The sequence below is a fragment of the Salmo salar genome, chromosome 10 (assembly GCF_965601325.2).
Source record: "Salmo salar chromosome 10, fSalSal1, whole genome shotgun sequence".
NCBI classification, from domain to species: Eukaryota; Metazoa; Chordata; class Actinopteri; order Salmoniformes; family Salmonidae; genus Salmo; species Salmo salar.
The window spans coordinates 103,987,061-104,007,538 of NC_138300.1; the positions used below are offsets into that span (position 1 = coordinate 103,987,061).

The following is a 20,478-nucleotide window of genomic DNA, read 5'->3' on the forward strand; positions in this document are numbered from 1 at the left end:
ATTCAGGCCAAAGAGTTCAATCTTGGTTTCATCAGACCAGAGAATCTTGTTTCTCATGGTCTGAGAGTCCTTTCAGGTGCCTTTTGGCAAACTCCAAGTGGGCCGTCATGTGCCTTTTACTGATGAGTGGCTTCTGTCTGGCCACTCAACCATAAAGGCCTGATTGGCGGAGTGCTGCAGAGAAGGTTGTCCTTCTGGAAGGTTCTTCCATCTCCACAGAGGAACTCTGGAGCTCTGTCAGAGTGACCATCGGGTTCTTGGTCACCTCCCTGACCAGGGCCCTTCTCCCCCGATTGCTCAGTTTGGCCGTGCGGCCAGCTCTAGAAAAAGTCTTGGTGGTGCCAAACTTCTTCCATTTAAGAATGATGGAGGCCACTGTGTTCTTGGGACCTTCAATGCTGCAGAAATGTTTTGGTACCCTTCCCCAGATCCTTGCCTCAACACAATCCTGTCTCGGAGCTCTACGGACTATTCCTTCGACCTCATGGCTTGGTTTTTGCTCTGACATGCACGGTCAACTGTGGGACCATATGTAGACAGGTGTGTGCCTTTCCAAATCATGTACAATCAATTGAATTTACCACAGATGGACTGCAATCAAGTTGTAGAAACACCTCAACGATGATCAATGGAAACAGGATGCACCTGAGCTCAATTTTGAGTCTCATAGCAAAGGGTCTGAATACTTTAGTAAATAAGGTATTTCATATTTTTTTATATAAATTTGAAAACATTTCTGAAAACCTGTTCTCTCTTTGTCATTATGGGGTATTGTGTGTAGATTGATGAGGAAAATGTTTTATTTTCTGCATTTTAGAATAAGGCTGTAAAGTAACAAAATGTGGAAAAAGTCAAAGGTCTGAATACTTTCTGAATGCACTGTATACCCGTTGATTGGGGTTTGCCCATCTCAAGACAAGATCCACAGGAGGACCTATGCCATCCTAGCATGCCTCATCGACTGAAGTGCTCAGCAGTTTAGTCAGCAATATAAAAACAAGGCCAAGAACTCCTGCTAATGATCATAGCTACAGTGAGGGAAAAAGGTATTTGATCCCCTGCTGATTTTGTACATTTGCCCACTGACAAAGAAATGATCAGTCTATAATTTTAATGGTAGGTTTATTTGAACAGCGAGAGACAGAATAACAACAAAAGAATCCAGAAAAACGCATGTCAAAAATGTTATAAATTGATTTGCATTTTAATGAGGGAAATAAGTATTTGACCCCCTCTCAATCAGAAAGATTTCTGGCTCCCAGGTGTCTTTTATACAGGTAACGAGCTGAGATTAGGAGCACACTCTTAAAGGGAGTGCTCCTAATCTCAGTTTGTTACCTGTATAAAAGACACCTGTCCACAGAAGCAATCAATCAATCAGATTCCAAACTCTCCACCATGGCCAAGACCAAAGAGCTCTCCAAGGATGTCAGGGACAAGATTGTAGACCTACACAAGGCTGGAATGGGCTACAAGACCATCGCCAAGCAGCTTGGTGAGAAGGTGACAACAGTTGGTGCGATTATTCGCAAATGGAAGAAACACAAAAGAACTGTCAATCTCCCTCGGCCTGGGGCTCCATGCAAGATCTCACCTTGTGGAGTTGCAATGATCATGAGAACAGTGAGGAATCAGCCCAGAACTACACGGGAGGATCTTGTCAATGATCTCAAGGCAGCTGGTACCATAGTCACCAAGAAAACAATTGGTAACAACCTACGCCGTGAAGGACTGAAATCCTGCAGCGCCAGCAAGGTCCCCCTGCTCAAGAAAGCACATATACATGCCCGTCTGAAGTTTGCCAATGAACATCTGAATGATTCAGAGGACAACTGGGTGAAGGTGTTGTGGTCAGATGAGACCAAAATAGAGCTCTTCGGCATCAACTCAACTCGCCGTGTTTGGAGGAGGAATGCTGCCTATGACCCCAAGAACACCATCCCCACGTCAAACATGGAGGTGGAAACATTATGCTTTGGGGGTGTTTTTCTGCTAAGGGGACAGGACAACTTCACCGCATCAAAGGGACGATGGACGGGGCCATGTACCATCAAATCTTGGGTGAGAACCTCCTTCCCTCAGCCAGGGCATTGAAAATGGGTTGTGGATGGGTATTCCAGCATGACAATGACCCAAAACACACGGCCAAGGCAACAAAGGAGTGGCTCAAGAAGAAGCACATTAAGGTCCTGGAGTGGCCTAGCCAGTCTCCAGACCTTAATCCCATAGAAAATCTGTGGAGGGAGCTGAACGTTCGAGTTGCCAAACGTCAGCCTCGAAACCTTAATGACTTGGAGAAGATCTGCAAAGAGGAGTGGGACAAAATCCCTCCTGAGATGTGTGCAAACCTGGTGGCCAACTACAAGAAACGTCTGACCTCTGATTGCCAACAAGGGTTTTGCCACCAAGTACTAAGTCATGTTTTGCAGAGGGATCAAATACTTATTTCCCTCATTAAAATGCAAATCAATTTATAACATTTTTGACATGCGTTTTTCTGGATTTTTGTTGTTGTTATGCTGTCTCTCACTGTTCAAATAAACCTACCATTAAAATTATAGACTGATCATTTCTTTGTCAGTGGGCAAACGTACAAAATCAGCAGGGGATCAAATACTTTTTTCCCCTCACTGTATAATGTTAGCCTGGTTCCAGATCAGTTTGTGCTCTCTTACCAAATACATTTCTGTCATTGTCATTTGTCACGCCAAACAATGACACACCAGGAATGGAATTGGCAAGACAACACAAACAGATTGGTGACCAGGCTAATATATAAGCCTAATGTTGCTTGTCAAACCATTTGTGGTAAAAAGCAGATAACATGAAACGGCTGATGGGAAGCCGTGGAGCCATTTCACAACTCATCATACTGTCCATGTGGATATCATACTGGCCACTAGGACAGTGGTTCCCAAACTCTTTCACTCGGGGCCTCCCTTCCGTTATTGGGAAACAAAATCAATGGCAAAAAAAAAGAGCTAAAAAACATTAGTTGACATGGGTTAGATGATCTAGATATTTCTGACAAGTTATAAATAATTCTCTGAGGTCTGCAATGACTGACATGACAAGAGGAAAACTGATGATGCACTACCCAATTTGTGCATTCACCTATTACAACTTCCAAGAGTAGGTTGAAAGCCTGAATGAGTTCCCCCTCCCCTCCCGCACACCCCACAGTTTGGGAACCACTGCATTAGGATATAAAGGTTTGTGATATATGCATGAGAACAAATATTAAAAGATTCTTGTGACCCGGCCGCTGACTGTTTTGGGAGAGCCTGATAACACCTTGCAACATTCCAGGACTGGAGCCCATGGCTCTGTTCACATGATCCTGGGAGAGAGACATGATTCAGGTTTAAGTTCCTGCATCTTTCCCAGGTCTGCCTGGCTGGGGCCAGGTTACCAGGACCACAGGGTCATATGACAAACACAAGCCCCTACTAACACACTTCAGCTCTATGATGGGATAATCCCAATATGTTTTTTTTTTTTGGGGGGGGGGGGCTCAATAGGGTGAAAAGTCTTATATTTGAATGTATCTTATATATTTAGCCACCACGTGGATATAAATCATAAAACTGATTTATGTGATAAAATCGAAATAATCTGACACTCATGCACAAATTAAACCTCAATTAAACTTCCATTACGTGGTTCTTTGGAGTGGATGTGTTGAACTTGACAGAGGGGTATTACAGTGGGAGGACCATTTGAGTTATTAGCCCCCAACAGCCTGTGTTGGGGAGCGACTCATTCAACCCTATTCAGGGACATGTCTATCTCAGGAGGAGGAAGATGTGGGTAACTGGACACTGCCTCTAAATGTCACCGCTCAATTCCTCACAGCTGTCAACACGACTCCCTGTGGTAGAACACGGCAGAACATCCACTCCAGTCCAAACTAACAGTGAACAAGTAGTCACTTCTTTCATTAAACCAGGGATCATCAACTAGATTGAGCCACGGGACAATTTTTTCTTGAGTGGATGGTCGGGGAGTCGGAACATAATAAACAAATATTTGTAGACCGCAAATTGATTGCAACCCCAAACAGATATAATTTTTGACGAAAAACATAATCATTTCAAACCTTGCTTACATTTGTATACAATCATGTGTCCCGATTATGCATGAAAATACTTGGGAACAGATTTCCAAAATGTTGCAAAACTTTTTTACAGTCTTATGTCCACAGAATGCCAAGAGTGTGCAAAGCTGTAATTAAGGCAAAGGGCGGCTACTTTGAAGAATCTCAAATATATTTTGATTTGTTTAATGTTTTTTTTGGTTACTACATGATTCCATAAGTGTTATTTCATAGTTTTGATGTCTTCACTACTTTTCTTGTAAAAATAAAGAAAAACCCTTGAATGAGTAGGCGTGTGCAAACCTTTGACTGGTACTGTATATTTCATTTTTTTGAAATGCTGAGAAAACCTGGAGGGGTAAATAAAAACAGCTGCCAGTTGGGGAACCCTGCACTAAAACCATTAGCTAAACTGGATGTCTGTGCAGTGTACATCATGCTCAATCTAGAACATTTTGAAACTATGTCTCCACTTCAAGTCTATAAGTGCTACTAATTTATCAAGGAAACTGTCTCTCTAACTTGGTGCATTACAGATAGATGACTAGGATAATAACATTTCTATGGGGGGGGGGTTCTCACCTCTTCGTACACCTCTCTGACTGCAGCTCCACACGGCTCCTCCTCAGGCTCCATCCCTCCTCCTGGTACAATCCACTGGTCCGGGTGCCGACTGCTGCTCACCAGCAACACCTGGAATGGGTATAAAATAAACCAATGATACTCAAATAGTGGTTTGTGGGACGAATCCGGCCCGCAAGCCTCTAGTTTCTTGTCCAGGCAGATACTTAACTACACAACCTCTCAGTCCAACAAAAGATGCATGAATTGAGGCATACATTTGATGTGGGGGAGGTTAAACATATTCAGAAGGATATTCAATTGAGGAGTACAGTGAAATTTGGATAGAAAATGCTTCTTTATTATCATATATTAACCCAACACATTGATCAGCAGTACAGCCTTCATCTGGGTATCTGCCCATTGACATAAAGTATATTGTATGTCTGACACCAGCAGCCGCACCTGCCAGGGTGAGGTGGGTCTGTGACAGGAAAAGCTGCCATTGCCCAGCTTAGCTCTGTGCCAATCACATGGTCGCCCAGGTCAGGTTTAGGGGCAATTCCACGGTAACGGAATTCTTACTCAGATTTTTCACTTTAAAATGTATGCCAAACAAAAACCATTGATATCAAAGTTTAACAAATCAACTCTATTTACTAGGTCTACTTTGAATAAATTTACTGGAATATGTGCAGATGCAAAGTTTGGTAAGAGATTTATGTAAAATCTACTTCTGTTTTTTATGCGACCACATTTTCAAAAACTCTGAAATATCTGCTCCGAATTAGGATAAAAAAATGTCTGCAGAATTAATAGGGTGTCAGCTATGATATGACAACTTGAGCTTGAAAAAAAATCTATTTTAGTTATTGAACAACAGTAAATTAAGTGGATTTACACCCCATAACAGAATTACAGTAACAGAATTACATCATAGGTCCCTGATCTGTACTACACAGAAATTACGAATTATGGATATGAATGTCCTTCTCTTCAGATGTATCGTGAATAGGTACACAGAGGTAGAAAAAAGAAATATTATCCTTTGCATATGGGTATTATTCTACACAATGGCTATTATTCTAATGAGCTCGCCCCCAAACTTGACAAAATCTGAACCAATCATAGACGTCTATGTTTCACAAGTTTGGACATTAAAGTACAGCACAGTTGAGTACATCACAGTAGAGTTCAGGACAGTAGAGTACAATATAGTAACTATTACTGTACTGAACAATACTCTACTCTTCTTTACTTTTCTGTACTGTAATGTACTCTACTGTGCTACACTGTACTCTACTGTACTGTCCAAATTTGTGAAACATTATACGTCTGTGATTGGTTCAGATTTGGTCTGGTCACCAATCATGGACGTCTATGTTTGGGCCAAATCAAGGCCAGTCCGGACCAAAACTCAATGTCTGTGGACGTTGAAATCAAGGCCGGTCCAGACCGACCCAAAAAATGTCCTCTGTGGACGTTAAAATCAAGGCCAGGGTGGACTGACCAAATTTTAACTACTTTTCAAATGTCCATGGATGTCTGGTGTCGGTCGGTGCTGATGCTGTTTACAGTAAATGGAAAAAGATGGGGCTCATGAGTAGGTGTTAGTAAGATATAGGTAACATTAACTAGAGAGAGAGAGAGACAGAGACAACAGAAACAAAACAGTTATGAGTTGAACATAACAGTGTGCCAGTGGATGGGAGGACATTAGCAGGTGACCCAGCTGTGGTTTGTAACCACTATAATTTCCCATTGTAGCCTATTCAATTGCAGTAATTCTGTTTCATTTTGGGTATTTTTTTTTTTTTTTTACTAGAACACATTCTCAATTACAGCAACAAACTGGGGAATAGTTACAGGGGCGAGGAGGGGGGATGAATGAGCCAATTGGAAGCTGGGGATGATTAGATGGCCATGATAGCGTAAGGGACAGATTGGAAATTTAGCCAGGACACCGGGGTTAACACCCCTACTCTTACGTTAAGTGCCATGGGATCTTTAGTGACCACAGAGAGTCAAGACACCCGTTTAACGTTCCATCCGAAAAACTGAAAATGTCCCCAATCACTGCCTTGGGGCATTGGGATACTATTAAAATAAAATAAAATTGTTACCGATTTGGTAACAGAATTGCGAATTTGAATCACTTAATAATTCATAAACAAAAATGTATATCAGTAAAAACACAAACTAATTGGTAGGTCTACCTTAGAAAATATCTTAAAGATGTGAGGTTTTCGTAATGGAATTACAAGGCAATGTTTCTTACATTTACAGAAGGCAAAAAAAAATAATCAAAAACGAAATAATAATGTTGATATTAGTTGGCAGGGGTCTTTACTTCAACATTATTGTGTTTTGATTTATTTCTAATACCTTTTGAGACTTTTTTCTGGTAGATATTTTCCAAGATCTCTTTTCCATCTGTTTGACCAGAAATCAAATCCATTACATATGCTGACTTTTTAAGATGGAAAATTGTTAAAAATGCATCTATGCCCTTCATTTCCCAAAAATAAAGACTCTTAGCTTTAATTTGACACCAAATTTGATATGCTCCTATGAATTTCACATGTTGGTGCTCATGTGTCCTTTTACATGGAAATGGCCCATGGCATTTAACCAGATGGCTGAGTCAGACGGCAGCAGGGTACAGGGGATGAGAATCTACCCACTGTCTTTTGCAAAGGGAGGGTATATTACTGGACACTTTCAGTTTACCAGTAAACTACCAGAATGTTGGCAACTTTCAAGGATTTTATGTTATCTATCACATCTAGTGGAACTTTGGGGTACTTCAGATTAGCACATGTAAACTATATGAAATAATAGAATAAGATGATTTTAAAATAAAAACTGAATGACAAAGCTGTAAAACATTATCCTAAACATAAACAATCCATTTAGAGAATACCATTGGTGTTTAATATGAGGGTTTCAGCATGGCGTCAAACTGGTGGAAGTTGTGAAAAAAGTCAACAGTTGGAAGAGTTGCAGAGTTAATTGAAAATAATGCCATTGTTGATTAGATGCTTTTTTTCATTCATTAAGCTATTTTCTCTTGAACCATATGGTCTATCTACTACAAAGTCATAGACAATGAATTCTATATATGATTTTTTGTTTCTCTTTTCAGTTATTCAAGTATAAATAACCAAAAGTTAGGGTATATTGACATAGATTTTCAGTTAATTACCAAAATGACTTGGGTACCTGGGCTCTGAGGTACCAGCGGCAGAAGCATCCTCACAGGACCCTGTTCAACAGGTATCTATTTTGACAGAGAAGTGATGGTAAAACCATAGACATAATCAGGGAAGTGTTCTGTGCATGTTTGTCCTTTTCAGTGATGCCCAAGGTTAGTTAGTAAAGTATCAACTTGTCTTGTGTTGCTATACGTCCAAGTCTCGTTCAGCTCTCAGAACAAACATGAGAAAGCCAGAATTCGAGATTTAGTCTACAACAAAATACGAGTTAACAGTTATCAAGTAAAAAAAAGGGGCTGCCTTTACAATCAATGTCTGCATTGTGATAAAGATTTATAATCTTAAATGAACAATCCACTCATCAGTTCACTGTTGATACAGTCCTAAAATATTTTGCATGTCAGCAATTACGTTTTTCAAGATATAGGACTTTCAAAAAGCAAATTGTAACTTGCCACATCCTCATGATGATGTCTTGCATTTTGCATCCTCATGATGATGTGGAAAGTTACAATTTGCTTTGACATGCAAAACATTTGAAAGAAATACCAAAATATAGTTTTTGAGTGGATTATTCCTTTAAGGGAAACATACCAACAAGTCTATGTTTAAAAACTGACCAGAGACAAGCAAAGGGACAGAGACAGGGTACCCCTCTGGTGCCTCAGTCCCATGACCTTCAACCCCATCTGGCATCACACTGACTCACATAAGAGGGCCACGTGTGGATGCCTCCCAGATCCCACCAGGTCATTCCAGCTCAAAAAGCACAAGAAAGAGGATTTTGACACCCACCATCTCAGATTGTTCTGAAATTGTTTCTGTAGTTAGTAACAGATACGATTAGCATTCCATAAACATTATTTGGTTGAAATATAATTTGATCTCTGAGAAATTAAGTTAATTGATTGCACCCAAATTGACCATTTTAATTGATATGATTCAAATAATATTAAATAAATATAGTACTCAACATCTGATTTCTTCCTACCAATGAGTAAGACATGAAGAATCAAAAAACATAGGGAATCAAAGCCAACCACAGACAGCCAGACTATTTTATCCATGTTGCTTGTCTCTTGTGTTTATAAATAGATCACAACATTTCCTTTGCATCTTCGGGTAGAAAACCGATAGATTTGGCTCATTAAGAAAATACATTGTGTGGTCATCCTCACAATTCAAGCCAGCCCTCCAGGAAAGCAATTCAGTTTGTCCTTCTCTCTGCAACCTTATGCTTCAGCCCAACTCTCCTTGAATAGTCCAACAAGTGGCTGCTCTCTGCAATTCTCATATCAATACTTTTCCTACAAGCTCAAAACTTTGTTAGAGAAATGGGCTAGGGACTAAAATGTTGTGACAATCCTAATAAATAATGAATTGCACAGCAGTCTTACCCAACACAACTCAATACTAATACAATTGCAAAACTGTAGTGTGTGTTTGGAACTTTTACCATCGAAGACCATTAGAGACAATAACATTGAAACCATTAGAGAACTGCTGTAGCCTAATAGTTTGGTTGTTCACCAGGAAGAGTGTAACAGTAACTACTAATCCAGACCTTTTTTAACGGGAATAAACTACACACAAAGGTGCCTTGTCCTGGGCACAAATTAAGAGTAAAAGAAGGACAACCTGATTTGCTTTCCCTGAGGGCTGGCTTGAACTGTGAGGATGACCACACAATGTATTTTCATCACAAGCCAAATCTATTGGTTTTCTACCCAAAGTTGCAAAGGAAATGTTATGATCTATTTAATAAACACAAGAGCCCAGAAAAAATGATGAGTGTGACGGTATTTATTTTATTTATCCGTTATTTTACCAGGTAAGTTGACTTAGAACACGTTCTCATTTACAGCAATGACCTGGGGAATAGTTACAGAGGAGAGGAGGGGGATGAATGAACCAATTGTAAACTGGGGATTATTAGGTGACCATGATGTATGAGGGCCAGATTGGGAATTTAGCCAGGACACCGGGGTTATTACCCCTACTCTTACGACAAGTGACATGGGATCTTTAATGACCTCAGAGAGTCAGGACACCCATTTAACGTCCCATCCGAAAGACGGCACCCTACACAGGGCAGTGTCTCTGCCCTGATGCATTGGGATATTTTTAAGACCAGAGGAAAGAGTGCCTCCTACTGGCCCTCCAACACCACTTCCAGCAGCATCTGGTCTCCCATCCAGGGACTGACCAGGACCAATCCTGCTTAGCTTCAGGTATAGCAGGACCAGCAGCATCTAGTGGTCAACCAGATTCACAGGGAATACATTACATAGTATGGAGAATTAAAACTCCAAGTCGCAGCTTCATACTACTTGTCAAACATAAAAAACTGATACTAGCGGTTAAGAGCATTGGGCCAGTAAACGAAAGATCGCTGGTTTGAATCCCCAAGCTGACCAGGTGAAAAATCTGTCTTTGTGCCCTTAGCAGAGCGTCTGCTAAACTGTAAAATTCAGTCTGTATACTGGTTGTTGGATGTGGGACGGCATGGGGTGTGGGGGGTCCGTGGATGGCTTTTGACCATGTCTTACTCATTAGTAGGAAGAAGTTTGGTCCAAATCTGACGTTGGGTACTATATTTATTGAATATTATCTGAATCCTATAAATTAAAATGTCCAATTTGGGTGCAATAAATTAGCTTCATGTTTCAGAAATGCCATTCTTACCTGTTTCTAGCTACATTAACTATTTTATAACAATCTGAGATGGTGGGTGTCATGGCTTGCTGAAATGACATGGAATGACTCCACCATATGTGAGCTCACAGAGCACATGGATCCTCTGGCTCCTGCATCCCCCCCAGCCCCTAGTCAGCCTCTGTCATCAAGAACTGATTTAACATCAACTTTACTGACTGTTGTAGACCATTGTCCAGAACTAATGAATTACCAACTAAACAATAAAATCAAGGACCCAGGACAGGAGCAGTTGCTAAAAGTATTGTACTACCTGCACGAATATTTAGCAAAAAGTGGGGCTGGGCTTGGGAGATTCTGAAGAGGACTGGCTAATGATAATGCCTGACCTCTAAGATAATGTTGCTGAAAGTCACCCCAGAGTTGCACAAAATTGAGAATGAGTCATTTGGAAAATAACACCATTATGGTTTGAAATGCTGTAGATTGGCTATTGATAACTTTACACAGTTTAACATGACCTCGTCATTTCTATCCCTAGATAACCATAGAATAACCCTCCATTCGAATTACAAGGAGCTATCATGTGACCAAAATAGACCCAGTGAACCTTGGACAGATGAAATTGTGAATTAGCAAACTATAAAATGACAACCTAAAGGATCATAAGGAGTTGCTGTTTATAGGCCGGGATTATTGAAATAAATACTTATCGTGCAACAGGATGTGGGACACTACCTTTCAGAATTGGCCACAGAAACTGAGGTTTCACCCACACTAACTCTGTATAAACCCAGAGCCCAAGGTGTTTGCTGGAACATTGGCGGCAGCACACTCTCTCACACACACACACACACACACACACACACACACACACACACACACACACACACACACACACACACACACACACACACACACACACACACACACACACACACACACACACACACAGCAAAAGTACTGGATCAGCAGTTGCCTTTCTGCATGAAAACCACAACAGCTTAGCAGAGCAGCTGAATGACCAGTCCTGATCCAATCCACACCGGTGTGAAGGCCTTGTTGTCACAAGGTTTCAGTGGTTTCGTTTCACAGTTGTTTCACTTGAACTGAAACAATGGTAAGTGCATCATTCAGCCTGGCTTAACCAAGCTACCTACTTATGGTAAAAGAGCTCAATTAAGCACGGTGATTTCATTTGCTTTTCCTCCTGATAGTCAAATGGTATGCATCTTTGATTACAACAAAACTGTCTCTGTCTTTTAAAGAAGTGTAAAATCCTTTCTGTGGGGAAGGCTACACATCTAATGCCCCCATATCTGAATGAAAATGGCTCCTCAGATGCATGCTCTCAGAGAATAGAGATCTATGCCACTAAGGAGGAATTTCCTGTGTTCACACATCTTCATTGTATTAATGTGAGTAATACATGTATACACTGTCACCCTGCCAACTTACAGACACGTTGCAGCTAAGGTTTGAAGCGCAGCTATAGTTGAAGTGATACTTTGGGATTTTGGCAATGAGGCACTTTATCTACTTCCCCAGATGAACTAGTGGATACCATTTGTATGTCTCTGTATCCAGTATGAAGGTAGTTAGAGGTAGTCTCAAGAGCCAATACAAGTGTTAGCGCAATGGCTGGAAGTCTATGGGTATCTGCTCCTTAAAAGTAAGGAGAGGAACAGAGAGAGAGAGCGAGTGAGTAAGTGTGTGTGTGTGTGTGTGTGTGTGTGTGTGTGTGTGTGTGTGTGTGTGTGTGTGTGTGTGTGTGTGTGTGTGTGTGTGTGTGTATGTGTGTGTGTGTGTGTGTGTGTGTGTATCAGAGAGAAAGAGCGAAAGAGAGGAGGTGGGTAAGGGAATCTGACAGGGGACAGCTAGTGCCTCTGCCACAGCGTTTCTATAAATTGCAGCTGACAGGTTACTGGGTATTTAGCACAGTGTAACACTCATCCCTTGGCCCTCCTGGCTCTCCCAATCAAATGTAGGCCTGACAGACAGAGTCTTGTCCCCAGGCAGAGTAGTCATGATCCAAGATGCTCCCTTTCTTACCACTTCAGTCCCATGTTAAGTCCTAAACAGTGTGTGTGTGTGTGTGTGTGTGTGTGTGTGTGTGTGTGTGTGTGTGTGTACTGCGTACATACAGTACAGTACAGGCTGCCTTTGTGTTTTGTGGTGCCTCAGCATAGACATCACATTAACACGTGTGGTGTCACTCACATGGTATCGACCCTGCACAATATAACCAAAACAGCTGAAGCCTAGAGGGAACAGTATTAAATAGCCAACACCACCCTGACTGACTGCAAATACATTATTTCATAATGGGCCAGTGTTTATAGACAGAGGTAGGCTATCATATCATATTTTGAAGGCAAGTGATTATAGCTTGTTACCAATGCAATGAAACAGGACAAATCGCATACCAGCTTCAGAATGCAATTACAGTAGGTAGGCTTATTTGTTCCTCAACGGTCTAAAAAGGTGGTCAAATATATGCCAAAATAACATAGCCTAAGTCTGACCCTGTTTCCAAATGGGTACAGCTGTTTTTGTTTATTAAACCCTGCCCTGAGTAAGCATGGCTTACACATGTCAATGAAACTTATGTTGACAAAGAAATGTATAAGTCTAGATGGCATCAAAGCATGCATTACTCTCTCTCTCTCTCCGTATCAATGGAAATAACGTGACTCTGATGTGGTAAAGAGGCCAATGGAACGCAGACCATGGGCGACAGAAGGAGGACGCCGGATTGGAACACAGTCAACAAATCTGATTTAACAAAGTGGATATTTGTCGAATCTGTCATGATTGTAACAGGCCCACAATGTGCTTACTAAAGTCCGATTTGGATATATTTGGCTGTTTTCACTGCATAACATTTAGAAGTTATCCCTTTTCAGATTTAGAAGAAGCGACTGCTAAATGCTAACTCCCGTTCGGATAAGCTGGTAGCATAGCCAGAAAACATAAATCGGTGGTGGTAGTCAAAGTTGTTTTTAACTGCAATGCAGTGGATTGGTGACGATGATATTAACATGTATTTGGGTTGGCATCCATACAAGCATTATACTCAGTTTTTTACCACAACATAGAGTGAAATACACATATATACAATAGCCTAAATGTAGGCACATTTTGCTGGGGGGCAATGAGGAGATTCAGGATGTTTTCCCCACGCAACGCCATGGGAAGTAGGGGTGCAGCACCCCAGACAAATCGGAATAAAAAATATATATATATTTTAAAAAAATAGTAGAAAAAAAATATTCACAAAAGTAGTGCATTGGGCCTTTACTACTCCGGTATTAGCGGCCCATACAGCGTCTGAAGCTCAGGGAGAAATGTTTTTCTTTTGAAGGTTTAATAAAACCTTCATTCAGCCAAGAAATCAATTTTTACAGGGTCCTGACCAATTGTGCTATTTTGTGTGTTTTCTTGCGCTGATCTTAACTTGTTTTGTACATAATGTTTCCTTCTGGACATCAGAACAGCAATCATTAACCTGGATTTTGATGTGATTTCTACTTCAATGAGTCGGCAGCAAAGGACATACTGCTCATCCCAGACCAGGCCCAAATCCCCAACACTCGAGGAAATACCTGACAAGACTACATCGGAGAGTGGATAAACCGCCTCTACCTTCCGTTCTAATAGCAAACGTGTAATCCAGCGTTTCCCAAGCTCAGTTCTGGGGACCCCAAGTGGTAGACGTTTTGGTTTTTGCCCTAGCGCCTAACAGCTAATTCAAATAATCAAAGCATGATCATGAATTCATTATTTGAATAAGCTGTGTAGTGCTAGGACAAAAAACAAAACGTGCACCGCTTGGGGTCCCCAGAAACGAGTTTAGGAAACACTGGAATAAACTGGACGAGCTCCGTTCGAGACTAACCTATCAAAGTGATTTGAAGAACTGCAATATACTATGTTTCTCAGAGTTATGGCTAAACAAGGACTTTGAAAATATAAATCTAGCTGTTTTTTCTATCCATCAGCAGGACAGAACGGTAGTGGTGGGTACACTCAAGGGGGATGGTGTGTTTCTCTTTGTTAACAACAGCGGGTGCACAATCTCTAATATTAAGGAAGTCTTGAGGTTCTGATCGCCTAAGTTAGAATACCTCATGATAAGCTGTAAACCATACTATTTACCAGGAGAGTTTATCTGGAGTTTATCTCCACATACAGAGATGCACACAAAGCTCTCCCTCGCCTTCCATTAGTCAAATCTGACCATAACTCTATCCTCCTGATTCCTGCTTACAAGCAAAAACTCAAAACAGGAAGTACCAGTGACACGCTCAATACGGAAGTGGTCAGATGAAAGGGATGCTAAGCTACAGGACTGTTTTGCTAGCACAGACTGGAATCTGCTCTGAGATTTATCCGATGGCATTGAGGAGTTTACCACATCAGTCACTGGCTTCATTAATATGTGCATCGATGACGTCACCCCGACATTGACCATACGTACTTGTCCCAACCAGAAGCCATACAGGCAACATCCGCACTGAGCTAAAGGCTAGAGCTGCTGCTTTCAAGGAGCGGGACACTAATCCGGACCCTTATTATAAATCCCGCTACGCCCTCCAACAGGCAAAGCGTCAATACACGACTGAGATGGAATACTACTACACTGGCTCTGAAGCTTGTTGCATGTGGCAGGACTTGCAAACTATCACAGATTACAAAGGGAAACCCAGCTGCGAGCTGCCCAATGACGTGAGCCTACCAGATGAGCTACAGTGCCTTCAGAAAGTATTCACACCCCTTTTTGTTGTGTTACAGCCCAAATTTTAAATTGATTACATTTAGACTTTTTGTCACTTGTCTACACACAATACCTAATAATGTCAAAGTGGAATTATGTTTTTCGAAATGTTTGAAAAATGAATAAAAAATTAAATGCTGAAATGTCTTGAGTCAATAAGTATTCAACCCTAGTAGAAAGAGAAGGAAGGGAAGCGCTACTAAGGTACACAATAGTAAATGTTGGTAGACAGAAGGTGCTCTTTGGTAAAAGGGTTGAGTTGGTCTTCAAAAAGAAAGGAGGACCAAGGCACTCTTCCTATAATAGATTAAAATGCCTTTATTAGTATGGCATGTTCAATAGAAACAATGTTTTTAAAAATCCGACGCGTTTCGGCTGCATGGCCTTCGTCAGGGAGTACAAAGAAATAATACAAAGTATTAAGTATTCAACCCTTTTGTTATGGCAAGCCTAGATAAGTTCAGGAGTAAAAATGTGCTTTACAAGTCACATAATAAGTTGCATGGACTCGCTGGGTGTAATAATAGTGTTTAGCATGAGTTTTGAATGACTACCACATCTCTACCGAACACAATTCTCTGTATGGTCCCTCAGTTAAGCAGTGCATTTCAAACACAGATTCAAACACAAAGATCAAGGAGGTTTTCCAATGCCTCATAAAGAAGGGCACCTATTGGTAGATGGGTAAAATAAAAAAAAGCAGACATTGAATACTCCCAGGGGTGTGAATTCTTATATAAATGAGATATTTCTGAATTTCATTGTCAATAAATTTGCAAGAATTTCTAAAAACATGTTTTCACCTTGCCATTATGTGGTATTGTGTGTAGATTTTCTAATCAATTTTGAATTCAGGCTGTAACACAAAATGTGGAATAAATCAAGGGGTATGAATACTTTCTGAAGGCACTGTAAATTAGAGGTCGACCGATTAATCGGAATGGCCGATTTCAAGTTTTCCTAACAATCGGTATTTTTGGCCACCGATTTGCAGATAAAAAAATATATATATATTTATTTTTTTACACCTTTATTTAACTAGGCAAGTCAGATTAAGAACACATTCTTATTTTCAATGACGGCCTAGGAACGGGGGTTAACTGCCTTGTTCAGGGGGGATTCGGGGATTCGTTTTTGCAACCTTCCGGTTACTAGTCCAACGCTCTAACCACCTGCATTACATTGCACTCCATGAGGAGCCTGCATGGCAGGCTGACTACCTGTTATGCGAGGGCAGCAAGAAGCCAAGGTAAGTTGCTAGCTAGCATTAAACTTATGTTATAAAAAACGATCAATCTTAACATAATCACTAGTTAACTACACATGGTTGATGATATTACTAGTTTATCTAACGTGTCCTGCGTTGCATATAATCGATGCGGTGCCTGTTCATTTCTCATCGAATCACAGCCTACTTCGACAAACGGGTGATGATTTAACAAGCGCATTTGCGAAAAAAGCACTATCGTTGCACCAATGTACCTAACCATAAACATCAATGCCTTTCTTTAAAATCAATACACAAGTATATATTTTTAAACCTCCATATTTAGTTAATATTGCCTGCTAACATGAATTTGTGTCACTTCTCTAGCATTCCGTGCAAGCAGTCAGGGTATATACAACAGTTTGGGCCGCCTGGCTCATTGCGGACTGTGTGAAGTCCATTAATCCTAACAAAGGCCGTAATTAATTTGCCAGAATTGTACATAATTATGATATAACATTGAAGGTTGTGCAATGTAACAGGAATATTTAGACTTAGGGATGCCACCCATTAGATAAAATACGGAACGGTTCCGTATTTCACTGAAATAAACGTTTTGTTTTCGAAATGATAGTTTCCGGATTCGACCATATTAATGACCAAAGGCTCGTATTTCTGTGTGTTATTATGTTATAATTAAGTCTATGATTTGATATTTGATAGAGCAGTCTGACTGAGCAATGCTAGGCAGCAGCAGGCTCGTAAGCATTCATTCAAACAGCACTTTCGAGCGTTTTGCCAGCAGCTCTTCGCAATTCTTCAAGCATTGCGCTGTTTATGACTTCAAGCCTATCAACTCCCAAGATTAGGCTGGTGTAACCGATGTGAAATGGCTAGCTAGTTAGCGGGTGCGCGCTAATAGCGTTTCAAATGTCACTCGCTCTGTGACTTGGGAGTAGTTGTTCCCCTTGCTCTACATGGGTAACGCTGCTTCGAGGGTGGCTGTTGTCGATGTGTTCCTGGTTCGAGCCCAGGTAGGAGCGAGGAGAGGGACGGAAGCTATACTGTTACACTAGCAATACTAAAGTGCCTATAAGAACATGCATTAGTCAAAGGTATATGAAATACAAATCGTATAGGGAGAAATAGTCCTATAATTCCTATAATAACTACAACCTAAAACTTCTTACCTGGGAATATTGAAGACTCATGTTAAAAGGAACCACCAGCTTTCATATGTTCTCATATTCTGAGCAAGGAACTTAAACGTTAGCTTTTTTACATGGCACATATTGCACTTTTACTTTCTTCTCCAACACTTTGTTTTTGCATTATTTAAACCAAATTGAACATGTTTCATTATTTATTTGAGGCTAAATTGATAGTATTTATGTATTATATTAAGTTAAAATAAGTGTTCATTCAGTATTGTTGTAATTGTCATTATAAAAAAAAAAAAATAATAAATAAATAAATAAAAAAAATCGGCCGATTAATCGGTATCGTTTTTTTGGGCCCGCCAATAAATCGGTATCGGCGCTGAAAAAGCATAATCGGTCGACCTCTACTGTAAATGCCTTCAATGCTTGCTTCGAGGCAAGCAACACTGAACACTGCATGAGAGCACCAGCTGTTCCTGACGACTGTGATCACTCTCTCTGTAGCCGATGTAAGGCTTTTAAACAGGTTTGTAAACGGATTTCCAGGATGCTTACTCAGAGCATGTGCTGACCTGACATTTTCAACCTCTCCCTGACCTAGTCTGTAATACCTACGACGATGAGACAGCCTATAGGTAGGTGGTCAGAGACTTGGTAGTGTGGTGCCAGGACAACCTCAGAAAGACAGGACATGGACTACTTGAAACGCAGGGCCGAGCACGCCCCCATTCACATCGACAGAGCAGGTCGAGAGCTTCAAGTTCCTCAGTGTCCACATCACTAAGGACCTATCGTGGTCCAAACACTCCAAAAGTCGTGAAAAGAGGGCACGAAAATACCTCTTCCCCCTCAGGAGGCTGAAAAAAATTTGGCGTGGGCCTACAGATCCTCAAAAAGGTATACAGCTGCACCATTGAGAGCATCTTGACTGGCAGCATCACCACTTGGTAAGGCAACTGCTTAGCATCCGACCGTAAGGTGCTACAGAGCATAGAGCGTTCAACCTAGTACATCACTGGGGCCGAGCTCCCTGCCATCCAGGACCTCTATACCAGGCGATGTCAGAAGGCCATAAAAATTGTCAAAGACTCCAGCCACCCAAGTCATAGCCTGTTCTCTCTGCTATCATATGGCAAACGGTACCAGAGCGCCAAGTCTGGGAACAAAAGGCTCCTGTACAGCTTCTACCCCCAAGCCATAAATCTGCATTACAGTTAATCAAATGGCTACCCAGACTATTTGCAATGAACCCCTTTTGTTTTGTTGCACTGACTATGCACACTCACGGTACACTACACACACACACACACACTCTCTCTCCATATATACTGCTGCTACTCTGTTTATTATCTATCCTGATTGCCTAGTCACTTTTACCCCAATTATCTCAACACTAAACTACCTCGTACTGCAGATTGACTCGGTACAGGTACTCCTTGAAAGGGCTCGTAAGTAAGCATTTCACCGTAATCTACACCTGTTGTATTCGGCGCATGTGAGAAATATTTGATTTGATTTAGGAATTTGTCACAGAGGTAGACAAAATCCATTTAAATGTTAAGTCTTCTACTGAGGGTTTTCTGGGGATTTCAATACAATATCTGGTTGATTATAAAGAGAGTGTTTAAGGAACTTGGTTAAATAGGCCGTGTTCTTGTGATGAGTAAGTCATGTGAATATCTATCCCATATCTAACCAATCATCTCGAGTCTCAGCCTGGGACTCCCTAAAGCTACGCCACTTAGATACAAGTGACTTTTCGTAGCAGGTTTGGAGAGCATTTTCGCTAACCGTAATTTAATGTTCCTAACCTGCTACGTTCATTATCCTAACCTGCCGAGTAGGTTCTAAAGTTATACGAAAAGACGTAGCTGTCTCGGAAGTGTCGTGATTTTAGTGAGTCCCATCCATACCTCGTCCTCTTTTTCATTCTTGAAGCATAAACATGCCGCTCGTCTCTTAAAACCTTCACCATCATAAGTCCTCGTCTGGTTGGGCTTAAACTTCATCATATATTCCCAATATTCTGCAATCTTCGTGCTCCAAGGAAATACGAAAGGTGGTGTGAATGGGGATCTAACCAGATCAAGTCAAGTGCCTTTACTAGGCCAAGAAAGCAACAAGAAACCACGCACACAATATCTCCAAAGAAATCTTCAGGCAATCCAATTTAAACGTTATTCATCTATTCGCATACAAGCATCGCATATCCCGGAGTGTTGTCTGCCTAACATGCTGGCTGGTTGCCGTTGTCAACACACATATTCCCTATGCCAAACCACTGTGGTCCGCGAGCACCGCAACCTGCTGACCTCCGTACTGCGCCGTGTCCACCTATCAGCGTCATGCTACGATTAGATGTGGTTAATTCCATATAACAATGTGATGACTCATATTTGTCCCTTTAAAATGTCAAAGAAAAACCAAAAGTTGCAAAGCCGTTATTGTGCATAGAGTTGTATGGTTTGTTTATCTTTGGTTTTTGTCTTGAATACATTTTAAAATGACACATCTCAGCATCACTGTTACCATGGAATTGTACATTTCAATAACTAGTATCAACCTTAACGTTACATTGCTGTCCTCTGGTGGTAAGTCGAATAACGAGCCACCTTCCCTGTTATACAATAATTCTAAGTGTCCCTGCTGTTTTGGATGAGGGAATATGTACAGAAAAATATAAATATTTTGTAGAAAATGTTATTTGTATCACCATGAGGTGGCTGACTTATCAATAGAAGAATAGACTAATACATTCAGTAATTGTCAAAAAATCTAGGACCAGAGTGAAGATTAAGACTGGCAAT

General features: G+C 40.9%; 1 protein-coding gene across 1 annotated transcript in view; it reads right to left on the bottom strand.

The window, feature by feature from the left end:
- LOC106561424 (diphosphoinositol polyphosphate phosphohydrolase 3-beta) overlaps nucleotides 1-20,021 on the bottom strand; it is a 37,742-nt gene extending 17,721 nt beyond the window's left edge. The window contains exons 1-2 of the mRNA XM_014125387.3: nucleotides 19,585-20,021; nucleotides 4,679-4,789 (exon numbers count right to left, since the gene is read on the bottom strand). Coding sequence (XP_013980862.1) covers nucleotides 4,679-4,789; nucleotides 19,585-19,683 — 210 coding nt within the window. The 5' untranslated portion in view covers nucleotides 19,684-20,021. The remainder of the gene's footprint in view (nucleotides 1-4,678; nucleotides 4,790-19,584) is intronic.
- Nucleotides 20,022-20,478: the final 457 nt, after the last annotated feature.